General features: G+C 37.2%; 1 protein-coding gene across 3 annotated transcripts in view; it reads left to right on the top strand.

Moving 5' to 3' along the window:
* Positions 1 to 23123, top strand: part of LOC150101407 (1-phosphatidylinositol 4,5-bisphosphate phosphodiesterase classes I and II-like) — a 965056-nt gene that overhangs the window by 564116 nt on the left and 377817 nt on the right. For all 3 annotated transcript variants that reach the window (XM_090400893.1, XM_090400892.1, XM_090400891.1), the window contains 2 exons: positions 7590 to 7876; positions 12150 to 12246. In XM_090400893.1, the coding sequence (XP_090257019.1) occupies positions 7590 to 7876; positions 12150 to 12246 (384 nt within the window). The remainder of the gene's footprint in view (positions 1 to 7589; positions 7877 to 12149; positions 12247 to 23123) is intronic.

Below are 23123 nucleotides of genomic sequence, written 5' to 3'. Positions count from 1 at the left end.
AGAATGGCTTCTTTGTCTTTTGACTGGAAGGACTTAGTTTGAATCCCATTCAATACGAAAAATATGAATGATACATAGTTTCTCGTTTCTGAGTTAAGAGTCATTTACTTACCATTTGAGATTAGTATTATAATAGTGTGGCCATTTCCTTTGTCCATCTCAACTGCCACTTCATTATAGAAAATAAGTAAATTATTATTATTATTATTATTACACCCTCCATAGAGTCGACAGACTCATTGTGGGAGCCTCATTCAACTGACAACATATTTATCATACAGAATCTTAAAGTCCTTAACACTCCTTGCATTAACAACATATTCTGGTAATGCATCCATTCACTGACAATTCTCCATGTAAAACATCTACTTCTCACACCCCCTTTTATACTGTCTATTCCCATTCTCTGCAGCTTGTACACCAAATTATCATGTGGTAATCTATCAAATGCTTTTGCAAAATCTAAGAGTATCACTGTATACGATTCTTCCTTATCTAACATGCTTGTAACCTTAAAATGCAAGTAAATTACTGAAACAGGACCTACTCTTTACAAATCCATGCTGACCATCATAGAGAATGCCATGTCCATTAACCCAATTCTGTATTCTATTCTTTTCCAATCTCTCTGACACATTGACCACAACTGCAGTTATACAGACTGGCCTATAGTTGGAGACGTCTGTCTTAGAACCATGCTTCTTGTGGAGTGGTACTATTTTGCACTCTTTCCACTCCTTTGGAACCCTATCTAGTGCAAGACTTTCTTTAAATAACCAGGTCAAGGCATAACCAACTGTGGTGCACATTACTTAAGCATACCTGGTGATATCTCATCCATTCCCACAACCTTATTCACATCTAACCCAACCAACATCTGATACACCTCTGTTTTTTCTTTCACTTCCAATTCTCCTAATACTTGCCTCTCTTTTATATATTGTACTGGATAATTTATACCAGTGTGATATGCGCTAATAAAGTGCCCGTTCAATAATTTCACTATATCCTTTGCAGCTGTTAGTCTGCTGCCATTACTATCCACCAATGTTAGTCTGCCATAATTATTCTTCATCTTGCTTGCCATGTAGCAGAAAAATTCCCTTGAGTTAACCTTGGCCTGACCAGCCAATCTCCTCTCATACCACACCTTTTCTTTCTTCACCATGCTCGTCACCTTTCTAGCCTGCACCTTATACTCTTCATGATCGCCACCAACTGTCTTGTACCTCCTCCATAACATTTTCTTTTCCAGCACAACTTGCTTGATTTCGCTGTTCATCCATTTCACTCCCACTCTGTTTACTCACCTATCCCTCGGTATGCAGTCATATATTGCTTTTGTCAGATACTGCCTTATTAGTTTTCATGCATTGTCAACATCTTTTTCGCTTAGCTCATCTACCCAACGTACTGATGCTAACTGACTACAGAGCTTCCTATAATCACCTGCTTTATACTTCCATATGTATCCATTTTTGGCAGTGACCTTTTCTTGTTTCATCACTTCCCAAATAAGTGATCACCTCATGATCACTCTCAACCAACTGGTGGCAGTGTTAATACCTCATTAACAACTCTTGTGATGTTATCACCAAATCCAAAACATTAAAGCCTCTAGTCACTTCAGTTGCATGCCTTTATCTCTCAGAAATTCAACAAACTAACACTCTTTGTTCCCTGTATGCTATCTCCTCCTTCCATTCTATATTCCTGTAATATCACCTTCTTTTTACATGCCTAACTAATTTGCCTAAATCAGTATTCTCTGCATTCCCTGGCCTATAACAACATCCTATCAATATACTAACCTGTTTATTCTCCTCAGTTGTGAATTTTGTCTTTGACTAACTTCTCCAATATCTTAATTATCACTCTTGACACACTGAAATTTGTCTACAATTAGATACTTCTGTTTTGGGACCTTCTTTATTTGCTGAAAGCTGAGAGTTAGATTAAACAGCATGGTCGGAAGCGCTGCCAATTCTCATAATATATAGGCTGATATTACATTTAATCCCATGAAATGTATTATTTCCTTTAAAATTCTGCAATATCTTCAGTTCATATATTTCTTTTCTCACACCAGTCTCTATCGCATCTATCACTGCAGTATCACTACCTAGATGATAACACTTACAAAGTGATCACTCAATAATTGAACTATTTCTTCTGCTTTTGTCACTCCTTACTGTCTTGATTCTTTGAAGCATTGATTCTTTGACTGCATTATTCCATATGCAGTCTTCCTTTTACTTATCACACTGCTAAATGACTATGGGATTTTCTTTGGCTTGCTCAGCTAATTTCCTCTGACCATCTAATTCTGCATTCCTTATCATGTTACTTGTCCTCCTCTCTGTTTGTACTTTGTAGATCTCATGAGCTTGCTGATCAGTCTTTTTCCTTATATACTGCCTTATAATTTTCTATCTTTCTCTCTCTCTCTCTTTTTGGCGGGGGGCTCTTGTTTAATGATTTTATTCACCTATCTAATTCCTACCTGATTTTTTCTGCTAACTCTAAGTGTACAGTGTGATACCACATCCTTTAAACACTCCTCGGCAATTTCCCATGCAATGCTAAATCCTTATCTTGTAGCCTCCTCTGTGCCATGGCACTGCTTCAACCCTTCCCGAGTTTAATTTTTTTAATGTGAATCCCACCCATGAATACCTGTTAGAATATATATTATGTTAGTTTTAGTATACTTACAGGTGGCTAATGATTATATAATCCATTCAGGTTTCCAATAAATAGGATGGTAGTCTCAAATTAGGCGAGAAAATTCATCTACCATGTAAAGGCATTCACTAAAAATCATGTCCACAGTGGGATTTGAATTCATAGCCTGCTTGTTGGAGAGTTGATATCGCAATCACTCAGCTGACCAACACAGCAATAATACACCTTACTTAATACACCTTTACTTAATTCAACAACTTTCAGCCAATGGCAGTCCTGTGGAGAGAAACAGCTAATTGATGCATGAAGTCAGAGAAGAAAGACAACAATTGTGAAGTATGGGACACAACCAGTCAAATTCCAGCTATGCACAACATCATCTTGGAGGGCACAGTTCATTGCGCACTGTCAAAGATGGGGCACAGGTGTAAATGACCATCCTATATGGCAAAGCATTCATCTAAGAAAAAGAAAAAGCTTCAGTGGGAACATAATTACTAACACTAGACAGCTGATGACTGGAAAAATGTTGCATGGTGTCTGACAAGTTATGGTTTGTACAATATCATAACGATTTGCAGAACTAGAGTATGGCAGCAACAATGAGGTCATGGACCCTTCCTGCCAAATAGCAGCATTTCAGGCTGGTGGCAGGGGTATAATGATGTGGGGAATTTTTTCTTTGTTATTATTATTATTATTATTATTCAGGTCACCATCGAGTCAAAAGACTCATCGTGGGAGGCCCTTTCTAAGAAACACAAGTCTATCAAGATTCATCGAGGGAGGTCCCTGCTAGGAAACACAAAGTCTATCATACCACTCCTTAAATGCTTTGACTTTTCTTGCTCTCACTATTCCATCAGGCAATGCATTCCATGGTTCAACCACCCTCCATGCAAAGAAACCACTCCTCACCCTCTTTCTCTCGGTTTCCTTTTGTAACTTCCAGGGATGGCCCCTTGTCTTGACTCCTTCCCACTGTTCAACCAAGCGAAAGAACTCCCCAGTGTCAACCCTGTAACCACCTCTCAACAGTTTAAAGTCTCAATCATATCACCCCTTCTTCTTCTATCCACCAAACTCTGCAGTCCACACTCCCTCAGCCAATCCTCATAACTAAAATTGTACAGTCCTGACACCATCTTTTGTTATCCGCCTTTTCCACAATTAATTTTTCCCCTTCAAATCCTGGGGACCAAATCTGAGAACAATAGTCTAAGTGTGGTCTGATCAGAGTCTTATATAATGGAATGATAACCATTTTATCTCTGCAGGTCAGTGTCCTTCTCATTATTGCAGCAATCCTTTGTGTTCCCTTCATTACCTTTGCAATATGTCCCATAAATTTCAGATTTCTATCAATCATCAACCCCATATCTCTTATCTCCCCTACTTCCTCTAGTTTAACTCCTCCCATAGAGTATGCAGTGTCCCCCATCGATGTTTCCCAAATCTCAAGAATTTACATTTTGTGCATTAAACTGACACCTTTTCACCATTCATTTGCCCATTTATCTAGCTTATTCAAATTCTCTTGCAGGGCCATATCTGCACTATTACTAGTAACCCTTCCCAGCTTCGCATCATCTGCAAACAACTGAATATCCCCTTGCAATCCACGGACAATATCATTGATATAAAGGTTAAACAAGATAGGTCCCAGTACTGAGCCCTGTAGAACCCCACTTGTAACCTTCTGCCTCTTTGATATTGCTCCACTATACACAACTCTCTGATACTATCGGACAGCCAATCCTGAATCCAGTTGACCAATCTGACATCCACACCCATGTGCTGCAACTTGAATATCAGCTTATCATGTGGCACCCTGTCAAATGCCTTTGCTAAGTCTAGGAAAATGGCAGTATATGCCTTTCCCTCATCTACTGCTCTTGTAACTTTATCATAAAAGGCTAGCATATTGCTAAAACAAGAGTAACCCTTCACAAATCTAGGTTGACTCTCACAGATAACATTACCCTCATCTGCCCAATGCTGTGTACGGTCCCTCACTAATTTCTCCAAGATCTTACTAACTATGACACACAAACTGGCCTATAATTATACACTTCCAGTCTGCTGCTGCCCTTATGCAATGGCACTATCTTACCTTCTTTCCATTCTATGGGCACCTGTCCTGCAACCAGACTTTCATTGAAAAGCCAGATCAAAGGCACTGTCACTTCCTTAGTACATTCTCTCAAAACTCGTGGTGAAATACTATCCAGTTCCACAGCTTCACTAACGTCCAGAGTACTCAGTATGTGGAACACACTCTCCTCCTGCACCTCTAAACCTCGAACCTGCCCTATCCCTCTAGTATTCAAATTGACTCCTCCAGGATGAAATACTTCAATAAAGTGTTCATTGAACAATTCCACTATGTCCTCTGCATCAGTCACTCTATTCCAATTTTTATCCCACAATGTCATTCTTCCACAGTCATTTCTCCTCCTACTGGCCACATAGCTAAAAAATTCCCAAGGATTTTCCTTGGATCTAAGGGCCAATCTTTTCTCATATTCCAGTTTCACCTTCCTTACCAGCAGTTCCTGTTTAATATTATTTGTCATCCACTTTACTCCAAATTATGTCCTCTTCTTCACTCGTGGAATACAGCTTACCATTGCTGCTAACAAATATTCCTTCACAATTTCCCAAGCACTAATGATATCCCGGCCTTCCAATTCCTCCCTCCACGAAACTTCCCCAAGTTGACGTCTAAGACTATTATAATCACCTGCTTTTTAATTCCACATTCGTTCCCGTCTCTTTGATACTCCTGCATGTCTATTCATTTTCCAAGTCAAAACCATATGGTCAATCTCTCCAGCTGGTGGGAGAGATGTCATCTCAGTTATTATCAATGCCTAAGCTTATCTTAGCATCATTTTTGATCATATTCACCAATTCATGGCTACTGTTTATCCATTGTTAAATGGGTACTTCCACCAGGACAGTGCACCATTCCACAACGCATATATCATGTTGAAGTGGTTCAAGGAACATGACAGCGAGCTTCCTTTACTTCAGTGATCATCTCAGTCTACAAACCTGAACCCAATAGAGCATCTGTGGAATTAAGTGGAATGAGCAGTTTGTAGCATTAAAACATTCTGCCATTCAGTCTGCAACAATTGGGCAATATCATTGTATATTCCAGAGGAACATTTTTAGACACTTCGACACATTTTTAGTCAATGCCATGGAGAATACAGGCCATTCTAAAGGCAAAAGGGTAAGGTCCACTTTCTATTAAAAGATGTCCCTAATAAAGTGGCCATTCAATGTATATTTTTAATATTTCAATGGACCCTTCCTGCCAAATAGCAAGAAGAGTCCATTAAATTAGATCTTGTTTTGTTACTTTTGTCAGGTATTGTGTGTTAAATTGTTTTTGCTTACTTTTTTTTTTTGTCAAAAGGATGTACACAATTGATTACTCTTCTGTTTTGTGTTTACTTCTGTTGCATATTCTTTCTTTGTTTATAATTGTAATAATCACAAAAAAATGTTCCTTGTGTTTAAAATGGCTTTCAAATCTGGGATTTTTTTTTAACTAAACATGTTGCATATCTGAGTGCACAGTGTGAGTGCATATACAGGGGTTGGACAAAATAATGGAAACACTAAAATATTTAGGAATAGAATTTCTTTGTGTTGGCTGCATTGAAAAAAAATTGTGGTGGCAGCACTGAACATTCTCATTTTGTTCTGTTTTGTTTACATCTGGAGTTCTCATGCAAGTGCATTAGTGATAATTCATGTTAAAAAATTGAAAAATGGGAAACTTGTCTAACTTTGAAAGAGAACAAATCATTGGTGCATATTTAGCTGGAGCATCAGTAACAAAAACTGTCACATTAATAGGTATATCGAGATCAACCGTTTCTAATGTTATGTTGGCATACACAGATCATGGCATGACAACATCATTGAAGAGGAACAGTGGATTAAAATAAAAATGACAGAAAGAGATCATAAGACATTGAGAAGGATTGTTTCAAAATATCACCTGCAGCACAGATAATAGCAGAACCGAATATTCATCTTGAAGAACCTGTTTACACAAAACTGTCTGATGTGGGCTTCATAAATCCAATATTCACAGTAGTACTGCAGTTGCTAAACCTCTTATTACTGAAAAGAATGCTCAGATGCATAAAAGATGGTGTCACAACAGTTAAACCTGGACATATGTGATATGGTCAGATGAGGTGACTTTCATGCTGTTTCCTACATCAGGATAAGTTTGTTTGGAGAACACCTAAGGAAGCCTACGCAATCTGGAATGCATGGTTCCAATAGTAAGGCAAGGGGACAGTTCTGTGATTGTTTGGGCAGCAGTATTGTGTTATTGTATCGGTTCCACTATTACTCTTCATGACAGAATTAATGCAAGTGATCATTTGGACATATTTGGTAATCAGGTACATCCAGTGATCCAGACATTATTTTTAAACAGCAGCGCAATATTCCAAGATGACAGTGCTCCTATTCACACATATTGGACTGTACAGTCGTGATTTTGAAGAGCATAAAGGTGAACTTCAACATCTTCCCTGGCCAGCACATTCACCAGATTTGAACATTACTGAACCACTCTGGTAATTTTGGAAACTAGAATAAGAAACAGTTTCCCACTTCCCATGTCTTTAAAATAATTTGAAGATGTTCTTCAAGATGAATGATATAATATTCCAGCAGAAATTATTCAAAATTTATCGAGTCTGTTCCAAGAATTCAGGCTGTACTGAACTCAGAAAACTCAAAGGTGGCCCAACATCATATTAATGAAGAAATATGTATGTATGTATAAGAAGTGTTTCCATTATTTTGTCAAACCCTTGTATATAATGATGGAGTCATATTTTGTAAGAACATGAAATTTTTTTTTACAGCTCCCCAGTCAACCTCAGAAACAAATTCGAAGGATGCAGAAACAAACTTGAAGGATGATTACTCATCTCAGCTTCCAACTTCAGACAGAATAAAACCAGTCATCACACCTACCACAAGTGATGACGGACAGAATGATCCTGGAGGTGGAGAAGATAAAGAAATATTAAATGGAGAAGATCCTATTCTCAAGAATCAGAGTCTTAGTTGTGATATGGAAGAATCAGATTCTGACATTGGTTCGGATGATGAAGAATCTCAAGAAAGACCTGTGGAGGATCAGAATGAGGTGTGTGATGCTAAAGATGCACTATGCATTTAGAACAACATCATTAATAAGTATTATATAAGCTTGGTTTGAAAACCGTGTTGTCCTTTGATGTGCTATTTTTTCCTTAACTGAAAAGAAAATGAAATTTGCATTCATGAAATGAACATTACTCTTCTTTGTTATGTAGATTATCTGATTTCTACTTAAACATTCCTGCTAAGATGTGCTTCCAAAATTTTCTTTTTATTTATTTATTTTTTTAAATTTAATTTTTTTACCCTGTCTTTCTAACCATCTAGTTAGTGACATCTAATCATTGTGATAGAGGAGGCTACTAATGTGTTAGACTCCAGTGAATATTGCACTCACTACCGCAACATATTCCATTTCCTAGCTATTAGATCCAGTGGTTAATAATAGGGTATTAATTCTGTTTCCATAGTTTGCTCTACTTATCAATCTATCATTGCATTTGTTTGATTTATTCAGTTCTTTTTTTGGGGGGGGGAAGGGGGATGGTGGAATACTTATACTATGAGCTTCTATGAAACCTTGGGATCCTTCAGCTGAATAGCCCTTAAAATATTAATCATATCTTAGAATTCCAACATCACTTTACAATGAAAGGACACTGTTGCTACTGACTGAGCTACAGAGATACTTTATATTTTACAGTATATTCTTCTTCTTCTTCTACTACGCGTTATTCCCGCTTCCCATGCAGGGTCCGCGTGTTACTTTTTTTAGATGCGACTTCTTGTTAGTACTACTCCCAACCGACCCGTCGCCTGGTCTGCCGCTGGGGGAGATATATTTTTGATGTAGAGGCGTATGTTCATGGGGCCGGTTTGCCTGTTTGCGGGATGAAAAACGCCAGATAAACTGGCGGAAAAAACCCTACTGACCGCGCCCAAGACCGGCTAACTTGGCTATGCCTGAGGAAGATCCTCAAATTCCTCACGTCTACAACGGGAATCGAACCTGGGACACTCCTTCCCCAGGCATGTGGTTGCGAAGCGCAAAGCCACTAGGTTAACCGCGCGGTGTATATAGTAATCCCTGAATTTTTTTGACAACAGCAGAATATCAGTTTGTTGGTCTTATACATAATTCAGTTGTGTGACTGAAGGTACAGTTCCATGGCACTGTACCAGAAGTCCATTTGATACGCTAACCAAATCAATGATTGGCTTCTTGAAAGTGAGATAACAGAGTGATTAACGTGTGTAATATTTGGGCATTTGCCTAAATTTCAATGACTATTGCCTCAGAAGCATTGGTATCTGAAAAACTGATGTTTCAATATAAATTATTACAGTATTAATCTAAATTTACAAGGAGCTCTGTCTGTTAGATCATAATCGGCTGCGAATACTTTACTTTTTGAGGTTTTTGTGGTTCAGAGTATACTTTTAGTATATCTTGTCATTGTCTTTGTACTGTGTTATGATAATGGCAGCTGCCATAAATCTGTTTGCCAGTATGTTATCGCTCAATATTCGAGGACAATATTTTTCACCACACACTACAAGAATTTGTAGCATGTTTGCTTCCTGGCAGTTAGAAATGTGGCAGGTAAGAGACTGGGAAGTGTATGTCCCAATGAAATGCAGGAAATAGGAAGAGCTTGGCAACATTGATATCAGCATAGATTTGAGTGGCGGCATTAGTGGTGTGTGTTGGAAATGGGTGAAGGCTGGCAGAGAGACAAGTAGTGTGATTGGGGGTGAGGAAAGCAAGATAGTGCAGGATCTAGGAAGGGAGAAAGAGAGAGAGAGAGAGAGAGAGAAATGCAGGTAAGTGAGAATGCAAGGAGAGAGAGCTTGAGGGATTTCAGGTGAGCAAGAAATGAGTGGAGTAGTGAGGGTGTGATTTATGAAGATTCAATGATTTGTGGAGTGCAGAATAGAATGCTAGAGGAGTTCTTGCCTGGGGGAATGATAGAGAGTATGATTATAGTAATTAATCAAGGAGGAGTGGATGAGATGATTGTGATGATGAGTATAAATGACTTGAGTGATAATGTGATTCGGATAGCAATAGATTTGAGGTTGTATGGCAGAAGCATGTGACAGGGAAGATAGTGTGTTACCTAGATAGGATAATGCAGAGATGAGGAGAAGAGCATCAATAAGATATTAGATTATGTGGATGCTTAGAATGCATTTTAGGATAAAAGAGAGCTGTATGTTAGAAATAGGCATGGTTCTTGGGGAAAGTTGAGAGTATTATTGCAAGGAAACTAGTTATCTGGGTGGATGGAAGCAGGGGTGACCTCTTGTGGAGATAGGCACTTGGGAGATAGGGAATATATGATGTTATGTAGAGTCAAATAGATTCTGGAGGGAATAATAATAGGTATAGAAATACTGACAATTCATTAATGCCTCTTTATATAAATGCCAGGAATATCAGGAATAAATGAGATGAATCGAGGAGATTGATAGCCTCAGCTGGTCCAAAGATTAGTGATCAGTGGGATCAGTGAAACATGACTGACAGAAGATGATATACTGGCAGGAATAAAAATAGAAGGGTATAGTGTATTTCAGCAGGTTAGGAAGAGAAAATGCAGTGTTGGAGTATTGGTTATGATAAGTAATGAGTTGTGGCCTCTCAGAGCAGATGATTTGGAGAGAAATAGCACTGATGGTTTTGAGCGTATATGGTGTGAGATAGGAGTAGGCAGGACAGGATATTTAGTGGGATGTTGCTATGAGCCAGGGAATAGAGAGTTTGAGGATCAGGAAATTCCTTCAATATAGGTATATAAGTTTGTAAAATAATTAAAGACGGAAACTTAAATTTACATGAAATAAATTTTTTAGCTATGAAATTTTCACCTAAGTATCATAGGCATCTTCAGTACTTCGTTTCTTGTAATTAGAAATTTCTTTATTAATATTTTGTATAAAAGAAATCTTTGTATAGTTACAGCCTTTCACAAACAGTTTAATTGTATTATTTATTTGTAAAAAAAGACTCATATTAAATTTAATTTAATTTAATTTCTGTAACTTAAACTTCAGAGAAGAAAATATTTAACTTTCTGCTGATTTTTTTCATGCCATTAAAGAACTCTAGTCTTGTTTACATAATGACTACATGACTACTCTAGTTTATACAACAAATAATGATTTTACTTTCATTTTGTTGCTATGTTATTTACTGTGCCAGGCAGTAGGGCACTTACTCAAGAGGTTTGTATTTCGAAAGAGAAAGTAGATATAATGAGAGGAATAATAGAACAGCTGCAGTGTTGATTAGAACATATGTTCTGAAAGCTAGAAGTTTATGGGAGAAATATAGTTTAAAAGGAAAGGACATTTATTAAGCCAAAAAGGTGGAAAATGGCTTTATGAGGGAAGCAAGCAGCTGAAGAGTTTTTGGATTTGGTCACAGCATCAGAGGACCTGATTTTAACTGATTATGTCATCCCTTCCTCCATTTGGAAAGAGTGATCATGTAGCCTTGACTTGGGAGATAAGTAGACATTTGGAAGTGCCAAGAAGAAAGGAATTTATATGGAATTGTAAGGCAGCTGATTGGTTATAATAATCTTAGATATCAGCTTAGGGATGACAAATGATATCAAAAGGGTACTGCAGGCGAAAAAGAGGTTCTGGAAGATATATAAGGAGAGGCATGGAGAGCAGTTGAATGAGGAATATAAGACTCAGACTAGGAAAGTGACTAGTATGGTAAGGAAGGCAAAACTTGAATATGAGAAGAGATTTGCTTTGAGATCCAAGAAAAATCCGAATGAATTCTTTCGTTATGTGGCCAGTAGGAGGAGAAATGATTGCGGAAGAATGGCATTGTTAGGAAGAAATGGGAAAAGAGTGACTGATGCAGAAGACATAATGGAGTTGTTAAACGATCACTTTATTGGGGTATTTCATCCTGGAAAAGACAGTTTTATTACTAGAGGGATGGCGAGGGTTAAAGGTTTGGAAATGCAAGAGGAGAGTGTGTTACAAATACTAAGTTATCTGAATGTCACTAACAGAATGGGACTTGGATGGAATTTCACCACATTTTTTATAAAATGTGCTGCAGAACTGATAGCTCTATTGATCTTTCTGATGAAGATTCCTCCCTAATAATTGTAAAAACATGCCTGTTTCATCCTATTTTGCATTATGTGATTATGCATACTCACAAATGTGCATGCACAAACACACATTATATAAAAATCGTCTAAACTTTATTTTGAGAAATAAAATCCATAAAATAAATTATCAGCAATTAATAATTCTGTACAATAGTTTATAAATGCATTAATTTTTAGGGAACTGCTGCTAAAGAATCAGAAGCAGGAGCTGAAATGTCAGCACTTGTAACGTATGTTCAGCCTGTGAGATTTCATTCCTTTGAATATGCCGAGCGTAAGTAATTTTTTTTTCTTTTTTAGGAGTCTCTAGCTTCAGTGTAACATTATAAACAAGATACCTGTTTACTGAGACTGAAGTTTGTCCTTTGGCAAAAACTGTAATTTAATCTAATTCTAAATTAAAATTCATTTTAATTTATGTCTTCTTATTAAGAAATAGAATTATACCTCTGATACAGTTTCAATTTTGTATGTTTTAATTATTATGATGATTATTGCTCATCTTGAGAAGCCCAAACTATCCACATAATACCTGTTGTATCTGTTGTTGTACTGAAAAATTTCTTGTATATTAATCCTATAAAACCTTTTTTGGTAACAAACATTTCTATCTTGGACTACTTGCATTAGCTAACGTTAGTAGGCACCGATACTTTTATAGTTTATTATACTATATTCGGCATAAAACTCTCTGATTCCAATCTTTGAGTTTCTTATTCGGTTTTAAAACAATGTGGGATTTAATATCTCCTTAATTTAAATAATTTCTATCATATCGCCACTGCTGCTTTTCAACTTCTACATCTCAAAACCCTGAATTCCTTGTGGGAAGCAGCACTTCACACATCATTCACCATTTTAATCACCCAGCTCTGGATCCTTTCCACCATTTCCTCATCCCCAAATAAACCTAGGTGACCAAACCATGCATAGTAATCATGTGGCCATGCAAAGCTTTATAAAGGAGAATGATAACTTGCATATCTCTCCATGCAGGTGTGTTCTTCAATAACCAGGTAATCTTCTGAGTTACTTGTGCCACTTTTGCAATATGCCCTCTTATCTTCAACCTCTGTATCTACCACCTCCCTAGTTGCATCAATTTGTAACATATAGTTCCATCACTGAAGTACACAGTTGTAATATTTTCATCCCCAAATGTATAACCTTACACTTTTTTCTGAATAAGAATGCTCATTTTAGGCTGTGTTAGTGCATGTTGTACATTTAACTCACTTGATTCATTTGATGTGTCTCTTCACATCGATCGGGCCATTTTTAGAGTTTTTGAATATGTATATGCCATGTCAGTTCCAATTTTTTTTGGGTAAAGTTAATGTCTGAAATACCATGTCTTATTGATATAGAAAATATCAAATGTAATTATTTTAAATTTATATATGGTTTGCTTTACATGATTTTTTTTTCCTGCATCCAGTGACTGTGTTATGAACAAGTGTTTATTTTCTGCAACTGATCATTTGAAATAAGTTTTTAAGACATTGCATTTAGTTAAATACTGCATTTTGCACCACAATTAAACTTCTATATTGCTTTGTTTGTTCTACACAGCGTAGTGCATTGGGAAGCGATCATCATCATCAAATTCCTGACATGTACCCTCAAGGATGTACAGGATATGATAGTACTACATGAAAAACTTACATCACCACTAACTTCCTATCCACAATTTTCCTCCAAATCAATATGCTAACCTGTAAAGATTCCAACATTATCAGATCTTATATTTCTGTCTTCTAAGGCACTTTTTACTGTATCAATCGACCTATATCTTGGTCTTCCTCTGGTATATTTCCTGCCAACCTGACAGAGAACACTTGTTTTGCTAATCTTTTCTCTTCCATTCTGTTTAAGTGACCATACCACTTGAGATTAGCTCTGCTAATACATTCCTGGCTGTGCTAACAATGTCAAGTTCTTTCCTAATATCCTCATTTTTAAATATGATATTGCCATTGATGCCATCTGTTCATGCCACACCCCTAATCTTTCTCAGGACTCTCATACCTGTGGTCTCTAGTCTGTGGTCAAGTGTTTTATTTCTAACCCAGCTCTCAGTTCCATAGGTTAAAATTGGCTTGAACACTGTCTTATATACAGCTAATTTAGTATTTTCACTAATTTCTCTCTTATTCCATATAAATTTATTCGGTTGACTTCCTACCATACCAGGTTTGTTGATTCTGTTGTCTATTTCCATATTCAATTTACCATCTTCACTAAAAAATCATGCCTAAGTAGCTGAATGTTTTACTTGTTCTATAGGTTCTCCATTCACAATGTAGTTGATATTTTCAATGCTCCTGCCTATTTTCATTGTCTTTGCTTTGTTGTTACTGATCTTCATACCATATCTATTACAACAGTTATTCAATTTAGTCGGGGAATCTTGCAGACTTGTACCAGATTTATTAAAAGCATGACATCATCTGCATAAAGTAAAGAGCTGAGATTAACATCTCCAATTTTAATATCAGATTTAATACCACTTTCCTTCACAATGTGATCCATACAGATAATGAATAACACAGGGAATAATGTACATCCTTGTCTGACACCAGATTTCAAATCAAACCATCTTCCTGTACTTCCTTCAATTTTAACTGCTGACTTACAACTCAAATAAAGAATATAATAAATTTAGTTTAATCCTTTAACCAAGTGTAAGCAAACAAAGTTTGCACCTGAAGTATCTTCAGGACTGAAGCAATTCATGATAACATCAAATAAAGAAGTTTTGCTTGATATAATGCCGCATTGACACCATACAACCCTAGCATTTTGAATAGCTTTTCTCTTGGCACCTTGTCATATGACTTTTCCAGATCTACAAAACTTAAATACAGATCATTTTTTTTTTAAATTTAAATTAAGGTGATATTAAATCCCACATAGTTTTAAAACCGAATAAGAAACTCAAAGATTTGAATCAGAGAGTTTCTTGCCGAATATAGTAAACTATAAAGTATCGGCGACCACTGACGTGAACAAATGCAAGTGACCCTAGCACATAGTGCAATACTGGAAGACTCGCAGCAAAGTCGGTAAATGATTCCAATCTTTGAGTTTCTTATTCGGTTTTAAAACTATGTGGGATTTAATATCCCCTTAATTTAAATAATGCTTTCATTGTTGAAATGAAGCTTATTAGCTCTTTATACTTAAGTAACTTAATGGTTGCACCTGTTTGGAAACTCGTATTGCAGAATATATAAGTTCTTTTCACTATACACTACGGTATTAGGTCTATTAGGTCTAGCTACTCACTGATGAAGCCTCAAAAAAGGCTGAAACCGGTTTGGGTAGTGACCTCCCTACCATAGTGTAATAACAGCATACATTTCCTAGGAAATGTGTTTTTACATTATGGAAAATACCTAAGAATAGCGATCAGAATTTACCGACTTTGCTGCGAGTCTTCCGGTATTGCACTACGTGCTAGGGTCACTTGCATTTGCTCATGCCAGTGGTCGCCGATACTTTATAGTTTACTATATTCAGCAAGAAACTCTCTGATTCCAATCTTTGAGTTTCTTATTCGGTTTTAAAACTATGTGGGATTTAATATCCCCTTAATTTAAATAATGTTTTCATTGCCGAAATGAAGCTTATTAGCTCTTTATACTTAAGTAACTTAATGGCTGCACCTGTTTGGAAACTCATATCGCAGCGTATATAAGTTCTTTTCGCTATACACTACGGTATTAGGTCTAGCTACTCACTGATGAAGCCTCAAAACAGTCTGAAACCGGTCTGGGTAGTGACCTCCCTACCATAATGTAATAACAGCATACATTTCCTAGGAAATGTGTTTTTACATTATGGAAAATACCTAAGAATAGCGATCAGAATTTACTGAATTTGCTGCGAGTCTTCTGGTATTGCACTACGTGATAGGGTCACTTGCATTTGCTCACGCCAGTGGTCGCCGATACATTATAGTTTACTATATTCGGCAAGAAACTCTCTGATTCCAATCTTTGAGTTTCTAATTCGGTTTTAAAACTATGTGGGATTTAATATCCCCTTAATTTAAATAATGTTTTCATTGCCAAAATGAAGCTTATTAGCTCTTTATACTTAAATACAGATCTTTGCTATATTCCCATGATTTCTCAGCTATTTCTCTTAAAGAGAAAATCTGACCCTGACAGCCTCTATTTGGCCGAATCTAGCTTGTTCTTCACCAAGCCTCCCTTTGACAATCCTTCTCAATTGTTTCTCAATTGAGTAAATGAGGAATTAAAGTGTGTTTCAGGTCACGAGTGTGATATTTTTGTCAAATTTCAGAATGTAGAAAATAGCGATATGATAAGAAATTGCGAGGTTGTACCAGAGAGCTGAGAGGGCGGCGTAGAAAGTGGAGAATGAAGGTATTAATACAGATCAAATTAATGGTTTAACAGATAATAAAAAAGATGAGATAGATGCAATGATTGAGATCGCATGATTGAGCGGAGCGATACATAGGAGAAAGCGGCAGCTGGAACGTATGCACAGATGTCTACCGAGTGTACCAACCAATAAAAAAAAGTATGATAGGAAAAATAAGAGTATGATTGTGAACGTAAACAAAATAAAGGAGCGAGTGCTGTATGGAGATTCGTTAGTATGGGGTGTGATAGTAGAGAATTTGACAAAATCGTACCAACCTGGTGCGACCATTAAGGACGAAAGTGAGTCTATTAGGGAGCAAAAGCAAAGGGTGAAAGAAATGATAGTGGTGGGAGATATAAATGATTTGAAAGGAGATAAAATGGAATTAATAATAGAGGACCTGAAGGAATTGTTTGAGGTAGCAAAAGAGAAGAGTGAGAGAGTTAGGATGATTAGTCTTTTGCTGCAGTATGACAGTGAAGAGTTTAGAAGGAGGGCGATAATTGCAAATGACTTTATGTGTGGGTTATGCAGGATGAGTGGTGTGGAATTTGTGGATGTGTGGAGTGAGTTCGATGGGCAAAAGGACCTATATAAGATGGATGGTGTGCATTTGAATGGATTCGGTGTAATGAGACTTGAAAAAGTGTTGTTGATGAAGTGGATATGCAGAATCAGGGAAACTAGATTTATTAAGGGGGGGAGGAAGTTGATATGCAGACCTTAGGGAGGCAATTGAGTGTATGAATGAGTATAATATGCCTGAGCAAATAAGGAGGAACAAATCAGAATGGGATAGTTAGTATAAGGCATCAAGGTAGGGATCGGGCTAACGGGGGGGGGGTGTCTGCAATTCATGTATACTAATGCTAAGAGTACTAGGAACAAGAAGGAATAATTTTTGGCCTTGGTTGGCAGTTCCAGACCACAGAACATGGCTGATTGAAGATGATATAGCTAGTGGGATTGAATGTGAGGGGTATAGTTGTGTTCAGGAATGACAGGGAGAATAAAACGGGGGGAGGAGTATTATTGATGATAGCTGATGAGCTGCAGCCAAGGAGAACAGAAGTTGAATTGTAGGATAGAGAAAAGATTTGAGGCCATTTGGTGTTAGATTGAGGCTAGTAGAACAAAATATACAATTGGGTGCTACTATAGACCAAGTGATGGAAAAGATGGTAGAGATAGTATGCATAAGCAAATAGAAGAAATGAGTGGAAGGAGGGTAATTATTATGGGAGTTTTCGACTATGGTAGCATTGATTGGAAGGAGAAGAGGACACATGGGAGGAAGAAATTGGGTTTTATGCGGTTATTAAGGAATAACTATCTGCGACAGCATGTAATGGAAAATACTAGGGGTCAGAGAGTGCTTGACCTAGTAATTGCATCTGAGGATTTGGCTGTAACGAATATGACCACATTGCCACCAATTGGTGAGAGTGATCATAGGGTCTTGACTTGAGAGGTGACTAAAGGTGTGGAATTTACAATTAAGACAGAGTACATGTGGAATTATCGGTCAGGTAAGTATGACAAGCTTAGGAGTTTGATTGGTTCAGTGCCATGGCATGTAAAACTGCAAGGGCTGGATGTTGATAGTGCATGGGAGGCAGTTAAGGCAGGATGAAATGGCTGACTATATACCTAGAGTCCGAATAATAAATCAAGTAAGGATTAAATGGATGAACAACACCATTAAGCTTGAGCTGCAAAAAAAAGAAACAACTGTGGAGGGAATTTAAGGAGAAAGGTGACCTGCAGGCACATGAATGGTATAAAGCCCAGGCCAGAAGGGTAACAAGTGTGGTAAGAAAAGCAAAAGCGGATTATGCAAGAACATTAGCCATGCAGCTAAAGAAAATCCCAAACAGTTTTTTCGATATGTTGCAAGTAAAAGAAAAAATTTACACGGCAGATTGATTTTAAAGAATGCCGATTGTAGGGAGATAACCTAATCAGTTGATATAGTAGAATTACTGAGTGAGCACTTTGCAAGAGTATATCATCCAGGTGGTGACACCGCAGAAATGGAAGAATCAACAGCTTATATGGGAATTGTGGTGAATGAAGTGGAGGTGAATAGCCTATTACAAAACCTCAATGTCAATTCATCTGCAGGATTGGATGGTATACCAGCTCGTGTCGTACGAGAAGCAGCTAATGAATTGCCAGTGCCTTCGACCATTTTGTTTAATTTGAGTCTCGGGTCTGGGTTAATCCCAAGGGGACGGAAAGAGGGGAAAATAGTTCCACTGCATAATGGAGGTTCCAAGACTACTGTTGAAAATTACTGGCCGATTAGCATATCAGGAATTGTTGTCAAGGTCTTGGAGAAAATAGTCAAGAGGAAAATACAAGATTGGATAGATGAAAATGGGATACTGTATGGGGACAGCATGGTTTTGTGAAGGGTAGATCATGCCTCAGCAACTTGCTCACGTTCTATAACACAGTGACGGCTGAACCGGACAAGGGTAATGGGTTTACAGTGATTCTGCTGGACCTTGCTAAAGCCTTTGATAGGATACCACATGGAATTCTAATCAGTAAACTGCAGCATATGAAAATAGATAGGAGAGTTTTTGATGGAGAAATATCAGAGAGTGGTTTATTCAGGAGTAGAGTCCAAAAGACAGCCTGTGCCTAGTGGTGTGCCGCAGGGTTCTGTTCTTGGATGACTACTGTTTAATTTGTTCATTAATGATATAGGAAAGGATCTGAGAGGAACTGTGCATCTGTTTGCGGATGATGCAAAGTTAGGTAGAGCAGTAGTGAATACTCAGGATGTCAAAATTTTGCAGGATGATTTGGATAGTTTGGAGGACTGGGCTAAGGAGAATGGATGTCAATTTAATGTGAAAAAATGTAAGGTTTTGCATTTTGGGGTGAAAAGATTAGCAGCAGTATATGACGTTGGCGGAACTGTACTCCAGGAGATTGATGAGGCCAGGGATTTGGGAGTATTGGTGGATAGGGAGTTGAAGTTTAGGGGACACATCGCAAAGTGGCAAAATCAGCTCATCAAATCACTTGGTTGCTGAAAAACACTTTAACGAGCAGAGACAAACAGGTTATTGTTCCTCTGTATCAATCCTTGATAAGACCCCCATCTAGACTACTGTGCCCAGATATGGGCGCCAGGGTTACTTCTTAATGGATAGGAGGTGGAGAGGATCCAGAGATGAGTGACTAAGATGATAGCAGGACTATGGAATGAACCTTATGAGAACAGGTTGAAGATTTGTGGGCTGCAGAAATTGGTTGATAGGCGGAAAAGGGGTGATACATATTTGATTGAGACATTCAAATTACTGAAGGGTTTCTATAAGATTAATTCAGAAGATATTTTTGAGAATAGGACTGGTAGTGGGAGGACTAGGGGCCATCCAGGGAAGCTTGGTAAGAGTGTGATTAGCAAGGGTGTTAGAGCTACGTTTTTTACTTGGAGAGTGGTAAATGAGTGGAATAAACTGCCAGAGTCCGTTATGAGTGCCATGACTGTAAATGAGTTCAAGGTTAAGTATGATAGATACTGTGTGAATGTCAAATAGTTGTGATGGACATGATGTTCAGGGCCTCCCTCGATGAGTGTAAGGACTCCTTGTAGCTGCCCATAATAATAATACTTGCATAAATCTTACCTGGAACAGTCAGTAGGGAAATACCTCTGTAATTTTCACATTCAGTTGTATTTCCCTTTTTATATATGGGTACTATGAGAGCTCTACTCCAATCATCTGGAATTCGTTCCTCTGTCCAGGCCTTATGAAGTATGCAGTGCAGCCACTGTAAGACTTTTATACCTCCATACTTGAGCATTTCTCGTTGAATATCATCTATTCCAGCTGCCTTTTCACATTTCAGGCTTTTGATGGCTTTTTCTACTTCAAGCATGGATATATATTCGTGATTGCATGCCTGGTCAGTGGTTTTGACCACTGTGCTGTCACTTATTGTTTCATTTTGCAATTTTTCGAAGTAATTACTCCATACATCAAGGATACCTTTTTCTCTAGTTTTCATGTCACCTTTATCATCTATAATTCCTTTTATAGATGATAAAGCATTTTTTTCTCCATTTCTGAGCTTCTTCAATAACCTCCAGAATATCTTGCCACCTTCTTGATATTTATTTTCTATGTTCTTACCAAAGTCTTCCCATGACTTTTGTTTACTCCATACATCAAGGATACCTTTTTCTCTAGTTTTCATGTCACCTTTATCATCTATAATTCCTTTTATAGATGATAAAGCATTTTTTTCTCCATTTCTGAGCTTCTTCAATAACCTCCAGAATATCTTGCCACCTTCTTGATATTTATTTTCTATGTTCTTACCAAAGACTTCCCATGACTTTTGTTTAGCTAGTTTTACACAGTGTTTAGTTTTCTTACATTTGTCTCTGTATTCTCTAAGATCACAAGCTTCTTTTCCTGAATTTTCTATCCTTGCAGACAACCTCACCACATTCCTCTCTGGCTGAATCAATCAATGTTTTCTTCAGTGCTTATCACTGAATCTCCAAGGTTTGTTTCCTGTTCTCAAACTCTTTCATTTTTATTTCAATAATGTTTGTATATTTTAGTCTTTAGTTCACATCTGAGAGCTGCTCAACTATTATTTGATTTAAAATTTTCTTACACGTTCCTCTTTTCAATGTAAAATTCAATTTTATCCAGATCAAGACTAAATGGTGATCACTTCTGATTTCATATCCTTTGTACACTCTAGTGTCCTGCACCAGTGTGAAAACATCACTGTCAACAATAACATAGTCAATGATACTTTTCTTATTCCTTGCCTCTTCTCTCCATGTTAATTTATGCACATTTTTATGTTGTAACGTGGTGTTAGTAATAACTAGTCCATGTCCTGAGCAGAAATTCAACAGGTATTTGTCATTATTATTAGCTTTGCTTTTTAAATTTTCCCAAAATATTTTTGTATCTGACATTCAGTGAGAAGCAATGTGTTTTTCATTATACTGGGTTATTTCAAATTGCCCTAATTGTCATTAAATATTGTACATAGCCTGTAATTGTGTCTGTACTGGAACAATAAAAAAAAAAAAAACTACTTTGTTTTGATTTTGCATGTGTGCCGAATGGTGTCTTTTGAGGGAGGGAATGTTTTTCACTTTTCAGAAATGTTTCCATTCCAGTCTTCGGAAACAATAGATGTATTGAGTAAAAATGTACTTATTCCTGTGAATATAAAAATTCTTCTATGTTAAAAAAAAAAAAAAGAGTGCATCTGTTAATCTCCAACAAAATAGTAGCCTAAAAAAATCAGCTAATGCCTTTTATTCCCCTGTAGGGAGTAGGCAAACCTGTTTTAGCCCTATCTAACTTTTTGAGACTAAGGAGGCAGTTCAGTCTCCACTTGTGGCCATTCAGAGATAGCTGGCCCAAGACTATCGCTTATTTTACCTGGCATCTAGTGAAGTGCTGCCATCTTGTGGTCCCTGATCTAATATTGTGTGAAAATAGTGTGGGTGCTGCAGTCAATTATCTTGAGTTTCTAGGAGAAAAGATCCACTTGCTCATGCCAGAGATCAACTAACTTTGGAACTGGTTGAAAAAAGGCTTAGAAACAGTTCCTCTAGTTGGTGACTAGAACTAAAGTTACTATTTCTTCAGGTAGTCTGGTACTGTGGATGACGTGCACTTCCTTTGAGCTATGCACGTGGTGTAAATTATCCAAATCTGCTAATGCCTTAATGGATTTAATTAGGCCTAAATGGCCAAACCTTAGCTAATCACAGAGTAGCTGTCCCAAGACTACGAGTAATTTTAATTGCAATCAGGAATTAGAGTACAGCAGCCAGCTGCTGCCATCTTGTGTCTGTAACCTTAACAATATATATTATTGTCTGAAATAGTTCTAATGTGAGTTCAACTTTCTTGAGTTTCCAGGAGGGGAAAACTCTACTTTCCCATGCCAGAGATCAACTAACATGCAAACTGGTTGAAGAAAGACTTAGGAAAAGTTTCTCTAGTTGGTGGCTAAAATCAAACTTTGTTTGGTCTTTCTTTGGGAAGCCTAGTATTATGGATGAACATTAATATCCATAGGACTACACAGACACAAATATTAGCATATCCAGCATTAATTAAATCGGGAAAAATGTGCACTGATCATAACAATCTAAAGAAAATTCTTCTTGGAAAACAAAAAAGTTAAACATAAATAATAATAATAATAAATAAAGAAATAAACAGAAAGAAATACACTTAACAAGCACAAATTTTAAAGGATGTTTTGCTTGCTTTAGTGCTCCATCAATGCATGTGTAATTCATATCATGCCTAGATGAATCATCAGATCAACATTATTAGTTCGATGGATATATTTTGCAAAACAAATCTCTCCTCAAATTTTTCATTATTATTCCTATTATAACTGTGAACATGCATGTCTTGAGATTACAGGATGATATATGGATCTGAGCTTACTAAGGATCTTCAGCTATTTGCTGATGATTCAGAGTTGGGGAAAATTATAAGTAGCACTGCTGATGGAGGATGAGAATAGACTTTTGACTTGGACAAATAAATGGAATTTGATTTAATATTAATAAGTGCAAGGTGTTGCATTTTGGAGTGAGAAACATAATGCTGTGTACTATATTAATAATGCTGTACTGCAGGAAGTGGATGAAATTTGAGATTTGGGGATAATGGTTGACAGTAGACTGAAGTTTAGAGGGCATATTGCAAGTGTTGCAAAGATTGCATGTCATAGTGC

This window comes from Typopeltis vanoorti, chromosome 11, assembly GCF_054136105.1.
Source record: "Typopeltis vanoorti isolate ZY-2024b chromosome 11, IOZ_Tvanoo_1.0, whole genome shotgun sequence".
Taxonomy (NCBI): Eukaryota; Metazoa; Arthropoda; class Arachnida; order Uropygi; family Thelyphonidae; genus Typopeltis; species Typopeltis vanoorti.
The sequence above is the reverse complement of the archived record's forward strand: the minus strand, read 5'-3'. Positions and strand labels throughout refer to the sequence as shown.